The 15,713-nt window shown below is 45.1% G+C and overlaps 1 protein-coding gene and 1 long non-coding RNA gene across 2 annotated transcripts in view; one reads left to right on the top strand and one right to left on the bottom strand.

Moving 5' to 3' along the window:
- Window positions 1–15,713, bottom strand: part of LOC138765201 (uncharacterized) — a 249,914-nt gene that overhangs the window by 182,293 nt on the left and 51,908 nt on the right. The gene's annotated exons all lie outside the window — the stretch shown is intronic.
- Window positions 1–15,713, top strand: part of LOC138765199 (N-fatty-acyl-amino acid synthase/hydrolase PM20D1-like) — a 62,402-nt gene that overhangs the window by 19,054 nt on the left and 27,635 nt on the right. The window contains exons 4-5 of the mRNA XM_069942139.1: window positions 5,152–5,285; window positions 10,811–10,930. Of these exons, the coding sequence (XP_069798240.1) occupies window positions 5,152–5,285; window positions 10,811–10,930 (254 nt within the window). The remainder of the gene's footprint in view (window positions 1–5,151; window positions 5,286–10,810; window positions 10,931–15,713) is intronic.

Here is a 15,713-nt window from a genome sequence, read left to right as displayed (position 1 = left end):
TTTCCCATTGACAGTAGGAGAGATGGATACAAGAGGTCATGGGTTGAGAGTTTAGGAGTAACATGAGAGGGAACTTCTTTACTCAGAGAGTGGTTACTGTGTGGAATGGGCTTCCGTGAAAGGTGGTGGAGGCAGGGTCAATTTTGTCATTTAAGAAAGAGTTGGATAAGTATATGGATGGGAGGGGGATGGAGGGATATGGGCAGAGTGCTGGTAAGTTTGATTAGAGGAGAGTACTTGGATCAGTGCGGACTAGAAGGGCCAAATTGGCCTGTTTCCGTGCTGTAATTGTTATATGAGGCTTTGTGGGCAGAAAGGCCTGTTTCCATGCTGTATGACTGCAGGATTCTCAGGCTACAGGAAAAACTTCAATCTATAAAAGTGTCTTTAGCAGTGCAAAGACATGCCAATGCACTTCACATAAGTGTAATCGAATAGAAGTTTGATGCTGAGCCATAGAAGGAGATGCTAAAAGCTATACGATGCGGTTAGTGCAACACTATTACTTCTTCAAAGAAGAAGACGATTACAGCGCCAGCAACACTGTTTGAATCCGCTGTTATCCATAATAAATTTGTACTTTCTTCCCATGACTGCGTGGGTTTCCTCCAGGTTCTTCAGGTTCCAAAGATTGTATAGGGGTTGCAGCTTGGTTGGTCACATGGATGTATTTGGGCTCGTGAGCCTGAAACAGTGGTGTGTCTCTAAAATTTACCGTCGCTCTAAGGTAAACAGAGAAAAAGGGGCAGAGAGAGATGTATTCCCAAAATGACTGAAGGCACAGCCACCAACAGTGGAGAATTAAATTCCACAATGGTCCAGAGCTGGAATTTGGGCAGTGCAGATATTTTGGGGATGGAGGGAGTCCAAGGAGGTATTCTATAACAAGGGAAATTGAAAATGAAGCAGTGCTTAGCTGAGATCCAGTATAGGACAGCAAGTACAGGCAAGATGGGGGAAGGGAATAATATTTGTTCAGACACCACCAGTAACATGTTAGATGATATGTTTATTGAGAATAGAAGGAGAGATTTTGACCAAAAGGGTGGAGGAATAGTGAATGTTTTATCAACATAGAAATTCTCATGGGCCTTTTAAAATTTTCCAATGTCCCAAGCAATCACTGTCTAAACTGATTTCAACAAAGCACAAAACATTCATTGTTTAATGATTCAAATTATTTGTCCACATAATAGTGATTAAGGTGACACGGTTAGCGTAGAAGTTGGCGTAATGCTGTTACAGTCCCAGCGACCCGGGTTCTAATCCTGCTCTGTCTGTATGGAGTTTGTACATTCTCCCCATTGTCTTCGTGGATTTCCTTCGGGGGCTCCGGTTTTCTCCCACCGTTCAAAACATACTGGGGTGGTAGTTCAATTGGGTGTAATTTAAAATTTAAATTATAAAATTAAATTGACACTACAAAAACAGTTCAATTGAGGCCAAGCACTCTGACGCAGCCATGAGAAAGCTGAGAATTCCCTTGCTCAGCAACATGGCCAGAATGCAATGCAGGGTCGCAATTCCAGCTGAAACCCAGATGCATTTCCTGCAATAACATCCAATAACGCTGGACAACAAATTTTTCAAAAGGTTTGCTTCCTAAAAAAAAAGGGGATTACGATAGACAGCATCAAACTGAAAACAAAGATAATTTCAGAGTTTCTGTATCACGTAGGAAGTTGGTGAAACGTTAAATTAACTTTTATTGAATTTAGCATGTTTAATGATGCCAACACATTGTGTTAGTTCAACTGACCTAAAAATATTTGCCGCTGATTTTTGTTTGTACTCAACATGTTATGACTCTCGTGCCAGTGTCCAACAACAGTCAGACAGCATTGATGGAATTTGGGCAGTGCAGATATTTTGGGGTTGGAGGGAGTCCAAGGAGGTCCTGATGCTAATTTTCCATGCTCGCAATGTCCCGGTGAAACCTTTTACCATATTTGTCAGTGACTCCACCAAGGTCAGCAGGGAAGAAGTCCAAATGCGAATGCGGAAAATAAATTTTGAATGATCTGTTGCAATTCATGGTTTTGTCTGCTTTTGATGTATGTTGTTGATCAACTGAATGTAGTTTGGTGCTCTGTAGTTGCCAAGAATCCACGCTGCTGAAGATCCAACTGTGCTGGGTAGGTCACATCTCCAGAATGGAGGACCATCGCCTTCCCAAGATCGTGTTATATGGCGAGCTCTCCAGTGGCCACCGTGACAGAGGTGCACCAAAGAAGAGGTACAAGGACTGCCTAAAGAAATCTCTTGGTGCCTGCCACATTGACCACCGCCAGTGGGCTGATCTCGCCTCAAACCGTGCATCTTGGCGCCTCACAGTTCGGCGGGCAGCAACCTCCTTTGAAGAAGACCGCAGAGCCCACCTCACTGACAAAAGACAAAGGATGAAAAACCCAACACCCAACCCCAACCCACCAATTTTCCCTTGCAACCGCTGCAACCGTGTCTGCCTGTCCCGCATCGGACTTGTCAGCCACAAACGAGCCTGCAGCTGACGTGGACATTACCCCTCCATAAATCTTCGTCCGCCAAGCCAAAGAAAGAAAAGAGTTGCCAAGAAAATTCTCTGCCACATCTTTATATCTGCCTTCCATTCTATTTTTTTTCTGACTTATTTGCTTCAAAATGCACTGAGTTCAAACCTAGGCCTGCTTGGACTGACCAAAACAGCTTGCATTGTGAGCAATATACTAGTAGTCTTAAAAGATGATACGAAATTACAAAAAGAGGTCTTATCCAAAAACAGTTCACGATAGAATATCTTTATCAGCATTTTGTGATAAGTGGCCTGAAAGTCTTCAGGAAACAAAATGTTCATCGTCCAGTGTAATTGTCAGGACCCTAGGGAATTAGCAGAGCTTAATTTGGCTTTCTTGCAGACTCTTCTGTGAGTAAAATAGATAATTTCAAAATCATTTAAGATTGGTTGCACAGTTACCATAGCAGTTATGGCAACACTGCTACAGCATCAGCAATGGGGGTCAATCGAATCTGAGAAGGAGTTTGTACATTTTCCCCAGGAGCTTCAGTTTCCTCTCACTGTTCAAAAATGTACTGGGGGTTGTAGGTCAATTGGACGGCTCAGGTTCTTCGGCCAAAAGGGCCTATTACTGTACTGTATGTCTAAATTAAATTAAAATTTAGGAACTGGAAGCCACCAACAATCTCAAAATACTCCAAAACACATGTTAACTCAGTAGGAGATAAAGTTCCAGACCAAATTGTTGTTTTCTAATGGGATTCGCTAAGTTTCTCGAAACCAATAGTACTTTGTTGAAACTCATCCTTGGCATTGAACTTGAGAGCACTGCTTCCATATTAACCCCACACATCAGTACCATTATAACGTGGATAAATACAGCAAGTGCAAGGAACAGCAGCTAAGATTGGCCAGCATCCATGATGTACAGCTCCGAGAATCAAACTGAGATGTCATCTCGCTGAAGGGCTTGGAGACAGATGTATCCTCAGTTACTTACACCTTCCATTATTCCACTGTACCTCCAAAATCGAGTTCCACATAGGAAAAAAGGCATTTGAAGCAACTCCCCCAGGGAGGCAATCCCATTGTCCCCATTCCCCCCCTGCATCCCTGCTTGCTCTTTCACACACATCAACTCCCCTTCAATTCATTTTGCCATTAACTTTTGCAAAGGGATTAGCTTGTAATCTCCAATTAATCATCCAGCACGGCTTGAGGATGCAGAGGAAACCAAACTGTTACAAAGAGACTGTACAAGTATCATGCACACAGAATCCAAAGTTCATTTCAGACCCAAGTCCCTGACGCTGCTGCTTAACTGCAATGGAGCTGAATTTTGATCCAGTTGTGCTCCCCAAATGACACCATTGCACCAATACAAACATTCCCCCTCAGGTATTCACCTGGCTCAATCCAGAAAGTTCAGCTCCTGAGACTGGGGTAGAAAACCCAGGACTGATCAGTTCAATTTGGAGGGGGGGGGAGTGGAATAGATTCCATTTGGATTCCATTGAAAGGTTGCTGGTTTGAAAAGTTAATCTGGTTTCTGTCTCCAGCTGCTTTGTCTCCTGAGTACTTCTAGGTGTTTCTTCATTAATAAAATGAATGAGACTTTGTCATATACATGAATACAGAGTAGTATAAATTATCACAATCTTCCAAGAAGCAGAACAAGAGATAATACATAGAAAAGGAACGGTGCATGAAGATTGATTGTCACAGTTAGTTCAAGAAAATAAGTGATGTTTCAATAATGCAGACAGATCTTTTGGTGGTCCCAGAGTTGTTTGTTATTAAGGAGCACAAGGAGGTTCAAGAGCTTGATAGCTGTTGGATTAAAAACTGTTCTTGAATCTAGAGGTGTTGGACTTCAGGCTTCTGCCTATAGGTAGCAGTGAGAAAAGGTTGTGACCAGGATAGTGGGGGGTCCTTTACGATGTTGGCTGCCTACTTGAGGCCACACAGATGTTTTCAGTGGATGAGAGGTCTGTACCCAAGATTTCTGAGATTTCTTTAAGATACTGGTAATGTCAGATGTACAGCATCTGCAGTTTGGTAGCGTCCATTTGTGGGAGCTTGCTGGGCATGCCTCGTCTTTCCTACCAACTAACATTCAGTAAAAACACAATGCTGGAGAAACCCAAACAGTGTACTTTATGTAGCAAAGATAAAGATACATAATCAATGTTTCAGGATGGAGCCCTTCATCAAGGTACGAGCAAAGGTAGTAGATGCCCAAACGAAATACTGGGAGGTGGTGGGGCAGGAGGAGGAGCACAGACCATAGGCAGGAGTTAATAGCTGGATAAGGGAGGAATGGCACAGCAGCAAACAGGGGGAGGAGTATTGTTCTGTGAATGGAAAGGAAAGGGGGCAGAGAGCTGGAGGAAAGAAGACAGAGGGATGGGAAAATGAGGGAGTATGGGGGTCAGCTAGCAGAAACCAGAGAAGTTGATGATAAAGAAATCTAGTTGGAGAGTGCCCAGGAGTTTTACGACCATGTACTCACTCATAATCCCTATCTACATTACCTGCTGCTCTCAAACTTTATGACCATGTTCTCACCCAGAAAACAGCTCCCCAAATACAATTCAGTACTGGGTTGGGAAAGGTGCTATGTAAATTCATTGCCGCTCTTCCCTCCTCATGTGTAGATCGGAGGAAACAATGGTGCCAGGAATATAGCCTCAGTGCTGAAGAGCCGAGGGGTAGAGATTGCCTTCCTCCTGGACGAGGGCTCATCAATATTTGATGGAATAATACCAGGATTGGGGAAGCAGGTTGCAATGTAAGTACCACTATTCCTTCCACCAGCAGAGTCACAAAATCATACCAACACAAAAACAGGTCATTCAGCCCAACTCATCCATGCTGGCCCGAATGACCACCTGACCTTATCCCACTTGCCAGTATTTGGCCTGTACACCTCCAAAACATTCCTTTCCGTGTACTTCTCCAAATGTCTTTTAAACCTCACAACTTTCCCTCTGGCAACTTGTTCCATACAGACACCATTTGTGGAAAAACTTTCCCCTCGGATCCCTATTAAAATCCTCCCCTCTCATTTTAAATCTATGCCCTCGAGACGAGTTTTAGACTCCCCTACCCTGGGGAAAGGGCAGTGACCTTATCAATCCCCCTCAAGATTTTCTCAACCTCAATGAGGTACCCCTCAGCCTCCTACCCTCCAAGGGGAGAAAAAAAATCCCAATCTCTCCTTAGAATTCAATCCATTGTGACTTTTCTGCACCCTTTCCAGTTTTAACAATATTTCAAGTACAGACACACCAACATCTTGTAGAGATGTACTGTGACAGCCCAATTCCTGTACTCAGAGGCATGACTGATTTAAAACAAGCGTGCCAAACGCCTTCTCCAGCCTGATCCAACTGTGAAGGCATCTTCCGAGTCTCCAGTTGCATACACGGGAGCACAGAGTCACTCAGTAGAGCACCAGGCATGTCGCCAATCCACAACTGTTCTATTAACTAGCCTGTGACTTGATGTGACTTGGAAATATGGATGTTTTAAATGTGGTTAGAGTTGCTACCTTTGCTACCACTCTTGCAGAGTAACACATATTCAAAGTCATTCTCTACTGCATAGATTCCTGCGTATTGTTTGCATGTGCAAAGTAATTGCCAAAAGAAATCCTTCCCAAGCAGAGTTCATGGTCTGAAAGACAGAGGGAAGAGACCTGGAAATCTGCACTGGCTTGTGCTCACTACCTGAAATTCGTTTATTTCTGGAGCGCAGCATTGCCATGACTGTTCCTGGAGCGGGGCATCACTGAGACCGTTCCCATTGTGCCCCTTCCTTCCCACCCACATCCTCCCCACATCACTGTGTCCTGACTGACCCCCCACCCCCACACCATTGTGTCCTGTCCAACCCATCCCTCCCGCACTGCTGTGTCCTTCCTGACCCCCCATCCCCCACACCACTGTGTCCTGACCCCCCATCCCTTCCACACCGCTGTCCTTCCTGATCCCCCATCCCCCACACCACTGTGTCCTGATTCCCCCATCCCTCCCACACCACTGTGTCCTTCCTGACCCCCCATCCCCCACACCACTGTGTCCTGACCCCCCATCCCTCCCACACCGCTGTCCTTCCTGATCCCCCATCCCCCACACCACTGTGTCCTGATTCCCCCATCCCTCCCACACCACTGTGTCCTTCCTGACCCCCCATCCCCCACACCACTGTGTCCTGACCCCCCATCCCTCCCACACCGCTGTCCTTCCTGATCCCCCATCCCCCACACCACTGTGGCCTGATTCCCCCATCCCTCCCACACCACTGTGTCCTTCCTGACCCCCCATCCCCCCCACACCACTGTCGTGATACCCCCCATCCCCTCCACCCTGCAATGTCCTCACCCCCCACACCACTCTGTCCTGAACCCCCATCCCCCACACCACAGTGTCCTCATCCCCCCCCCACATCACTCTGTCCTGACTGACCCCACCTACTCCACTGTGCCCTGACTGACCCCTCCTTCCCCCTACCCACCACACCCCACCTCTGAGCTGCCAACCCCAGCTTCCACCCCAGCCACTAGATGGTGATTCACACTCTCCATGGTTACTTTGACAGCACACTCTACCCATACATTACACTTGGAAATAAATGATAAAGTTTCCTTGCAGGGACTTTATTTGATTATTTGGTGGACAGGCCCCTGGCTAATGTGATTAATGTAAATTCAAGAACTGAACTAAAATACCCAGCAGGAAGTCTTGTCCTGTGAGAATTCATTAGGATCACATTCTGTTACTTCTTCCAGAATAGAATCACAGAAAAGCAAAGTACAAAAGGGAGCCATTCAACCCATCAGGACTGTGCTGGCTCAGTTGATTCCCTGCAACATACCCTGATTCTCCTGCCTTCCACCTATCCATCGCCAATTAACTGAGAGCATCTTTGGGATGAAACCAAAATATTCAGGGGAGACCAAAGTGGTCACAGGGAGATAGTGCAAACTCCACACAGATAGTGCCTAAGGTCAGGATCGAACCTGGATCCTGGGAGCTATGTGGCAACGGTTCTTCTATGTTTCCCTTTGGCAAGTCGTGGAGAAACCTGCCAAGTACATCCAAGCATCTGCAGCTTTGCTCAGTTTAACATGGGTGTGTACATGTGTGTACTTCTAATACCAGCATCTTTTCAAGACATAACACAATGGTCAAACGGTGTACTTTTTTTTCTTGGCTTGGCTTCGCGGTCGAAGATTTATGGAGGGGGTAAAAAGTCCACGTCAGCTGCAGGCTCGTTTGTGGCTGACAAGTCCGATGCGGGACAGGCAGACACGGTTGCAGCGGTTGCAGGGGAAAATTGGTTGGTTGGGGTTGGGTGTTGGGTTTTTCCTCCTTTGCCTTTTGTCAGTGAGGTGGGCTCTGCGGTCTTCTTCAAAGGAGGTTGCTGCCCGCCAAACTGTGAGGCGCCAAGATGCACGGTTTGAGGCATTATCAGCCCACTGGCGGTGGTCAATGTGGCAGGCACCAAGAGATTTCTTTAGGCAGTCCTTGTACCTTTTCTTTGGTGCACCTCTGTCACGGTGGCCAGTGGAGAGCTCGCCATATAACACGATCTTGGGAAGGCGATGGTCCTCCATTCTGGAGACGTGACCTACTCAGCGCAGTTGGATCTTCAGCAGTGTGGATTCGATGCTGTCGGCCTCTGCCATGTTGAGTACTTCGATGTTGGAGATGAAGTCGCTCCAACGTATGTTGAGGATGGAGTGGAGACAATGCTGGTGGAAGCGTTCTAGGAGCCGTAGGTGATGCCGGTAGAGGACCCATGATTCGGAGCCGAACAGGAGCGTGGGTATGACAACGGCTCTGTATACGCTAACCTTTGTGAGGTTTTTCAGTTAGTTGTTTTTCCAGACTCTTTTGTGTAGTCTTCCAAAGGCGCTATTTGCCTTGGCGAGTCTGTTGTCTATCTCGTTGTCGATCCTTGCATCCGATGAAATGGTGCAGCCGAGATAGGTAAACTGGTTGACCGTTTTGAGTTTTGTGTGCCCGATGGAGATGTGGGGGGGCTGGTAGTCATGGTGGGGAGCTGGCTGATGGAGGACCTCAGTTTTCTCCAGGCTGACTTCCAGGCCAAACATTTTGGCAGTTTCCGCAAAGCAGGACGTCAAGCGCTGAAGAGCTGGCTCTGAATGGGCAACTAAAGCGGCATCGTCTGCAAAGAGTAGTTCACGGACAAGTTGCTCTTGTGTCTTGGTGTGAGCTTGCAGGCGCCTCTGATTGAAGAGACTGCCATCCGTGCGGTACCGGATGTAAACAGCGTCTTCATTGTTGGGGTCTTTCTTTATATAGCAAAGATAAAGATACATGACCAACATTTTGGGCTTGAACCCTTCATGGTTTATCTATGCTATATTAAGGACACTGTTTGACCTGCTGAATTTCTCTAGCATTATGTTTTTACTTCAATCACCATGTCTGCAGACTTTCTGCATCTTCTTCATTCTTTGTGTGGAAACCTTTTTGTCAACACCCCACTAATCCTGCCAGTTAACTTCACCTTCCATCCCCCAATGATGTCAAGTAAAATGGCTCCTTCCCGTTCATCCCTCCCTTCTCCCCCTCTCCCTCTGATTCCCCTTCCCTCTCTCCCTCCCTTCTTTCCCTCCCTCTCTTTTTTTAGCACGAGATGTAGCTCATGGTCTGGGTCTGGCTCAGGACTGACTTATAAAGAGGAAACCAGAGATATCAACAACTTCAGGGATTAAGTTAGTTGCTATTTCCTTCCGGAAACACTGCTGTGTGAGCCAACAATTCTCCCTTATCAGATGAAGAAATTGTCTGGTAATATGAGATCAAAGTGGATTCTTGGGTAATAATTCAGTCACCAACAAATTCCATTTGTATTTACGTGGGATGAAGTGGAAATTGCAAGAATGCTGTAAAGAGTAAAATTGAGTTATCGTTACAGATGATCATCTGTCAGAATGTATTCCCCAACATGCTTCACATAATAAGGCACTTCAAACAAAAATGTTTAGCAGGTCAGGTAGCCTCCATGAGGAGAGGGGCTGTCTCTCAGGAATATGTACACTCTCCCCATGTTCTGTGTGTGTTTTGTCCGGCTGCTCTGGTCTCCTCCCACCCTCCAAAATGTCCAGGTTGAAGGTTAATTAGTTAATAGTGTACCAACAACAACCTTGGACTCAATGTCACCAAAACTAAGGAGCTGATTGTTCACCAGGAAAGGATAGCCAGAGGTGTATGATCCAGTGATCTTTGGGGGATCAGAGGTAGAGAGGGTGAGCAATTTTAAATTCTTGGGAGTCACAATCTTGGAGGATCTTTCCTGGACCCAACACACCAATGTCACCATGAAGAAAGTACGTCAGTACCTCTAATTCCTCAGGAATAAGTGGAGGTTTGATATGACCCCCGAAACCCTGGCAAATTTCTACAGTGGTGTGGTGAAAAGTGTGCTGACTGGCTGCATCACAGTCTGGTATGGGGACACCAATACTCCTGCAAAAGGTAGCGAACACAGCTAAGGACATCACAGGCAAAACCCTCCCCAACCTCAAGAACATCTACAAGGAAATCATCAAGGATCCACCACATCCAGTATGCACTCTGTTCTCGCTACTGCCATCAAGTTTCGCACCACCAGGTTCGGAAACAGCTGCTTCCCCTCCACCACTAGACTTCTCAACAACAAACTCACTCAGGGACTCATTTGTGGACTCGTACTTGTGCACTTTATGGATTTTCTTTTTGTTCCTCTCTGTATTGCACAGTCAGTTTTACATTCATTATGTCTGCAGTTCTTTGTTTGTTTACAGTTATTTTTTGAACCACCAATAAGTGGTAATTCTGTCACGCCTGCAGGAAAAGGAATCTCAGGGTTTTATGTGATGTCATGTATGTACTCTGACAATAAATCTGAAATCTGAGTAATTGGGGCAGCACAGGTTTCAAGGGCCAGAAGAGCTTTCATACATGCTGAAGCATTAAAATGTTTATAAAAATTAATTGAACTGACACATTAACTTGGTGGACTTGTGGCAAAATCTGCTGAGCATCTTTTGCTCTTGGATTAAACACTTTAGGTTGCTCCTTCTTAGAATAAGGTTTTGTTCAATGCCCTAATACTGGATCTCGACACGTGTTTTATCAAACTTTGTTTCCTACCACAACAGTGAAGCATTATGGATGAATTTACAGTGTGTAGGCATCATGTAAATGAAAGGTGCCATTGTAGTAGTGGGCAGAGCATTTTGTTTAACAAGGACGCAATGAATTCAAACATAATTCCTTTTAAATGTTTGACTCTCTCCAGGATTGCCACGTCCGAGAAGAGTTCTGCGACTATTGGACTGAGTGTGACTGCACTCTCTGGGCACGCCTCGATACCTCCAAAGGAGACAAGCATTGGAATCTTGGCGGCAGCAGTGTCCAAGTGAGTGGGAGCCTATGTGTGGGGCAAAATCACCTCTGAGCTTTCAAGCATGTGGGGTGAAATCATCTCCGTGCCTTCAAGTGTATGGGTTAGGGTTGACGCCAGAACAAATCTTAGTGGTGGGGGGGGGGGGGGGTGGGCACAATCTGGTGCTCGAAAACTCGCTCAGTGGAGGAGGCAGGAAGGGGGCACTTACCATGCTAAATGCGGCATCCCGGGGTCCGTAGGCCGTCTGCAGCCACGTTTCTTCTTGTGCACGTGCACTTGTGCCGGCTGGTGCATGCACATTGGATTGGAGTACCCGGGCCATTAGTGTCACTTCCCCCGCCCCCCCGCCACCTTGGCGCCAACAAGCATGTGGGGTGAAATCATCTTGCTATTTTAAGCGTGTGGGGTGAAACTATCCCGCGCTTTCAAACACTTTCTGGTGTGTGCATGTGCCATATTCCATGTCATCAGATTCTGATGGTGGCTAAATACTGTGGATATAATTCTATTTCCAGTACTTTTATTTTTAAGGCAAAAAGCTGTGCCAACCAGGTGTAACCTTGGGGTACATTGTAAATTCTGAGCTCTGTCCTCTTTCTCTATTTTACTCTTGCTCGATCCCTCTTTTCTTGTCTCTCTCCATACTTTCCTGATCTGTTTTTTTTCTCCCCTATTTTCTATCTCTCTCCCTTTCTCTTCTTTTGACTCACTATCTCTATTTCGCTTTTTCACTCTCTGGCTTTATTTTTCTCCAGATTTTTCTTGTTCATTCTCTCTTGTATTTTTTAACTTCCAAATATATTTTATTAATTTTGTATACAGGCAGTATAGATAATCAGGACACATTTCCTACATGAATTGCACCAATGCATCCCCCTGCAATGTGTCATGACAGCATGAGCTTCCTGTTTCCTCTTTCAACAATGCATCAATGAAACACACAATTAGCTGCAGCACAGGGAGTCAGCACCTCATTGTCTCCAACCCTTCCCCTCCTCAACAAAGAGTCCATGCAAGGGCTATGCCATCAGGAAAGTCTGAGCCTTCCCTCAGCACAGCTCCTCCCATTTATGTTATATGCTGCCCGACTAGAAATTCTTCTTTGGGCTGGTCCAAGAAAAAAACAATGCCTTCAGAATGGGCTTGGTCTTTCCTAGAGCCCACTTTACCCAACATTTCCCCAAATAATGGGTGGGAACACCAATGATCCAGATGTACTCCAAGGTAGATAATTTGAATCTCTGGTGAATACCATTATTGCAAACAGATGTATCGTATAAACTTAAGTAATTGTTGAGTTTTGGGGACAATTTTTCAGGACAAATTTTGAGGGGGATCGACTTTTACACAGGTCATACATTTGACTGCAGTAAGTACCTGTGTTGGGACCAGGTGGTAAGTCCATGTTTGGGGCGTTGGGAGCTTGGATGGGTGGGGCAGGCGGGCAACTGAGGCGAGGATCCACAGTTGGTGTGCCGGGAGCTCGGATGTGCGGGCAGTTGGGACCAAAAATAGGGGGGGCCGACTTTTACATGCAATATATGGAAAATACACATTTTTTGGGCCATAAAAAAAAAGGTTAGCTTTTTCATTACACAAATATATATGATATGTTTATAACCATCTCATTATCATAATGGGTTGAACAAAGCAAACTAAACCAAGTGCAGGCAAAAAATCTGCCTTGGAGACTTGTCCATATGAAGTGTCAAGGTGTGTGAGAGATTTTTGTTTGAGCTAAACACTGGAAAGATAAAATTGCAACAGTGAGAGTGAAAAGGACATTCATGAGGATGTTGTAGGGAATGGAGGACTTTAGCTATGGGGAGAGGTTGGATAAGATTGGGTTGTTTTCCCTGGAGGGAAGGAAGATGAAGGGAACCTAACAGTTGTATAAAGTTATGAGGGGCATAATTAGGGTGGATACTGAAAATTATTCTCTTAATACTGGTATCTGTTACCAGAACATGCAAGTTTAATGTAAGGGATTGGAGATTTAGAAGGAATTTAAAGATTCTAAGCAAATTATTAAAGATGTGTTAGTAGTAGAGAGGGTAAAGAGGCGAATGACCAGGATGTTACCTGAGATGGAGAGACTGGGTCAGTTTTCCCTGGAGTGGAGAATATGGAGGACCATCACCTTCCCAAGATCGTGTTATATGGCGAGCTCTCCACTGGCCACCAAGACAGAGGTGCACCAAGAGGTACAAGGACTGCCTAAAGAAATCTCTTGGTGCCTGCCACATTGACCACCGCCAGTGGGCTGATATCGCCTCAAACCGTGCATCTTGGCGCCTCACAGTTCGGCGGGCAGCAACTTCCTTTGAAGAAGACCGCAGAGCCCACCTCACTGACAAAGACAATGGAGGAAAAACCTAACACCCAACCCCAACCCACCAATTTTCCCCTGCAATCGCTGCAACCGTGTCTGCCTGTCCCGCATCAGACTTGTCAGCCACAAACGAGCCTGCAGCTGACGTGGACATTACCCCTCCATTAATCTTCGTCCGCCAAGCCAAAGAAGAAGAAGGAGAAAGTTAAGAGGGGACATGATTGAGGTATATAAAATTAGGAGGACAAAATATTGGGTAGACTGAAGAAATAATTTCCTATTACAGTAAAACTCCTGGTATCCTGCACCTATGGGAATTGTTAAATGCTGAATAAGTGTATTTTCCAGTTGCTTGAGATTGTGTGTTGCGTGATTGGCAAAGTAACAGTGAGGCCCACCAGTTTAAACTTCCATATGTTTTTACCTATTTATTTTCTGCAATTTTTTTGCCAGTTGTTTGAATTTCAGATAACAGGAGTTTTATTGTATTAGAGTTGAATAAAAATCAAAGTTGTGGATTTAGAATAAAGAGTAAAAGATTTAGAAGAGATTGAAGGGAGATCTTTTCCAACTGGAGAGTGGTGAGAACCTAGAATACACTGCGGGAGAGTGGCCAAAGCAGTCAATGTCAACATTTGAGAAGTATCCAGACTAGCAGTTGAATTATCCAAGTTCAAATGCTGTGGATGTGTGCCCCACTGTTATGGACCAAATGGCCTGGTTCCTATTGTATGATTCCAGAACATAAGACTTAGGAGCAGGAGTAGGCCATTTGGCCCATCGAACCTGCTCCACCATTCAATAAGATCATTGCTGATCAGATCATTGACTCAACTCCACCCACCTGCCTTTTCCTCATATCCCTTAATTTCTTTTTTATGTAAAAATATCTAACTCAACCTTAAATGTGTTTAATGCCAACATCAAAAGGACAAATCCATTTGAAACGGCCCCAGTTAGCAATGGCAACTCTCTGCTCAGATACCAGGCAGACTTTCCATAATTAATTTGGCATTTCCTCTGCAGATTCTTCCATTGTATTGCAGCCACTGCCAGTATGCACAGATGTTCATGTGATAGACGGTGAAAGAGCTCACAGCACAACACAAATGACGTCGCCTCAGCTTCTACAACTCAAAGTGGGTGATGGAGACAGAGACTCTCTCAAAGATTTAAGAGGAATTTAGATGAACACTTGAGTCACCAAGACAGAGAAGGTTTCAAACGAGTGCTGGGAAATGGAGATGGTGGAGATAGGTCGGTATGGACATGTTGGGCTAAAGGGCCAGTTTCTATACCATACGACAGCCACTGAAATTTGATTTCCACAACTGCAAAGGGACAGAATTTCAGAAGCTGAGCTCCATGTATTGTGTGTTTATCACAGTTATCGAGGATGGCTTCCCTCTCGTGGGAGTCATGCTAATGTTTCCGAGCTGAACACTGAATTTTCTTTCAATCTGGGATGAGGTCCTGTCATTTGTGCTTCATCAAGTCCCTGACTAATGTTTCCATTGGATACAGGGTAAATATATCTTTCTGAACAACCAAATCTTTCCAGAAGGCCAGATGAAAAACGTCATTTGTGTTGTGCTGTGAGCTCTTTCACCATCTATCACATGAACATCTGTGCATACTGGCAGTTGCTGCAATACAATGGAAAAATCTGCAGAGGAAATGCAAAATTAATTATGGAAAGTCTGCCTGGTATCTGAGCAGAGAGTGTTAGTAATGGCAACTCTTCAAAATCCCCCTGTTTCAAATGGATTAGTCCTTTTGATGTGGGCAATGTCAGAGATTTTACAGGAAGCTATACATGTTAGACTGTTGTTGAGGCTGAGAGAGCTAGAAGATTGTACAAGTCCACAGGTCCCACACTCCCTCCCAATTCAAGCATCATTGAGTCACAGAGCTGTACAGCACAGAAATAGGCCCAATGGCCCAACCTCTTCATTTTCCAAGGTGCTGTCTTAAGCTAATGCCATTTGCTTATATTTTTCCCACATGCTCCAATTCTATCCATATAGACCATAGGACATAGGAGCAGAAATAGGCTATTCAGCCTATTGGGTCTGCCCCACCATTTAATCATGAGCTAATTCAATTCCCCACTCAGCCCCACTGCCCAGACTTCTCCCCATAACCTTTGATATCCTAATTAATCAAGAACCTGTCAATCTCTGGCTTAAGTACACCCAAATGCCTGGGGCAACAAATTCCACAGATTCACCACCCTCTGGCTGGAAGAAATTCCTCCAAATCTCTGCTCTAAGTTGACGCCCTCAATCCTGAAGTTGTGCCCTCTTGTCCTGGATTCTCCCACCACGAGAAATAACCTTTCTTCATCTATCCACACCTTTCAACATTCAAACTGTTTCAATGAGATCGCCCTCATTCTCCTAAATTTCAACAAATACAGGCCAAAACTGTCACATAATCCTCATATGATAACCCTTTCATTCT

Source organism: Narcine bancroftii, chromosome 5, assembly GCF_036971445.1.
Source record: "Narcine bancroftii isolate sNarBan1 chromosome 5, sNarBan1.hap1, whole genome shotgun sequence".
NCBI classification, from domain to species: domain Eukaryota; kingdom Metazoa; phylum Chordata; class Chondrichthyes; order Torpediniformes; family Narcinidae; genus Narcine; species Narcine bancroftii.
This window is presented reverse-complemented; position numbering and strand designations above follow the sequence as displayed.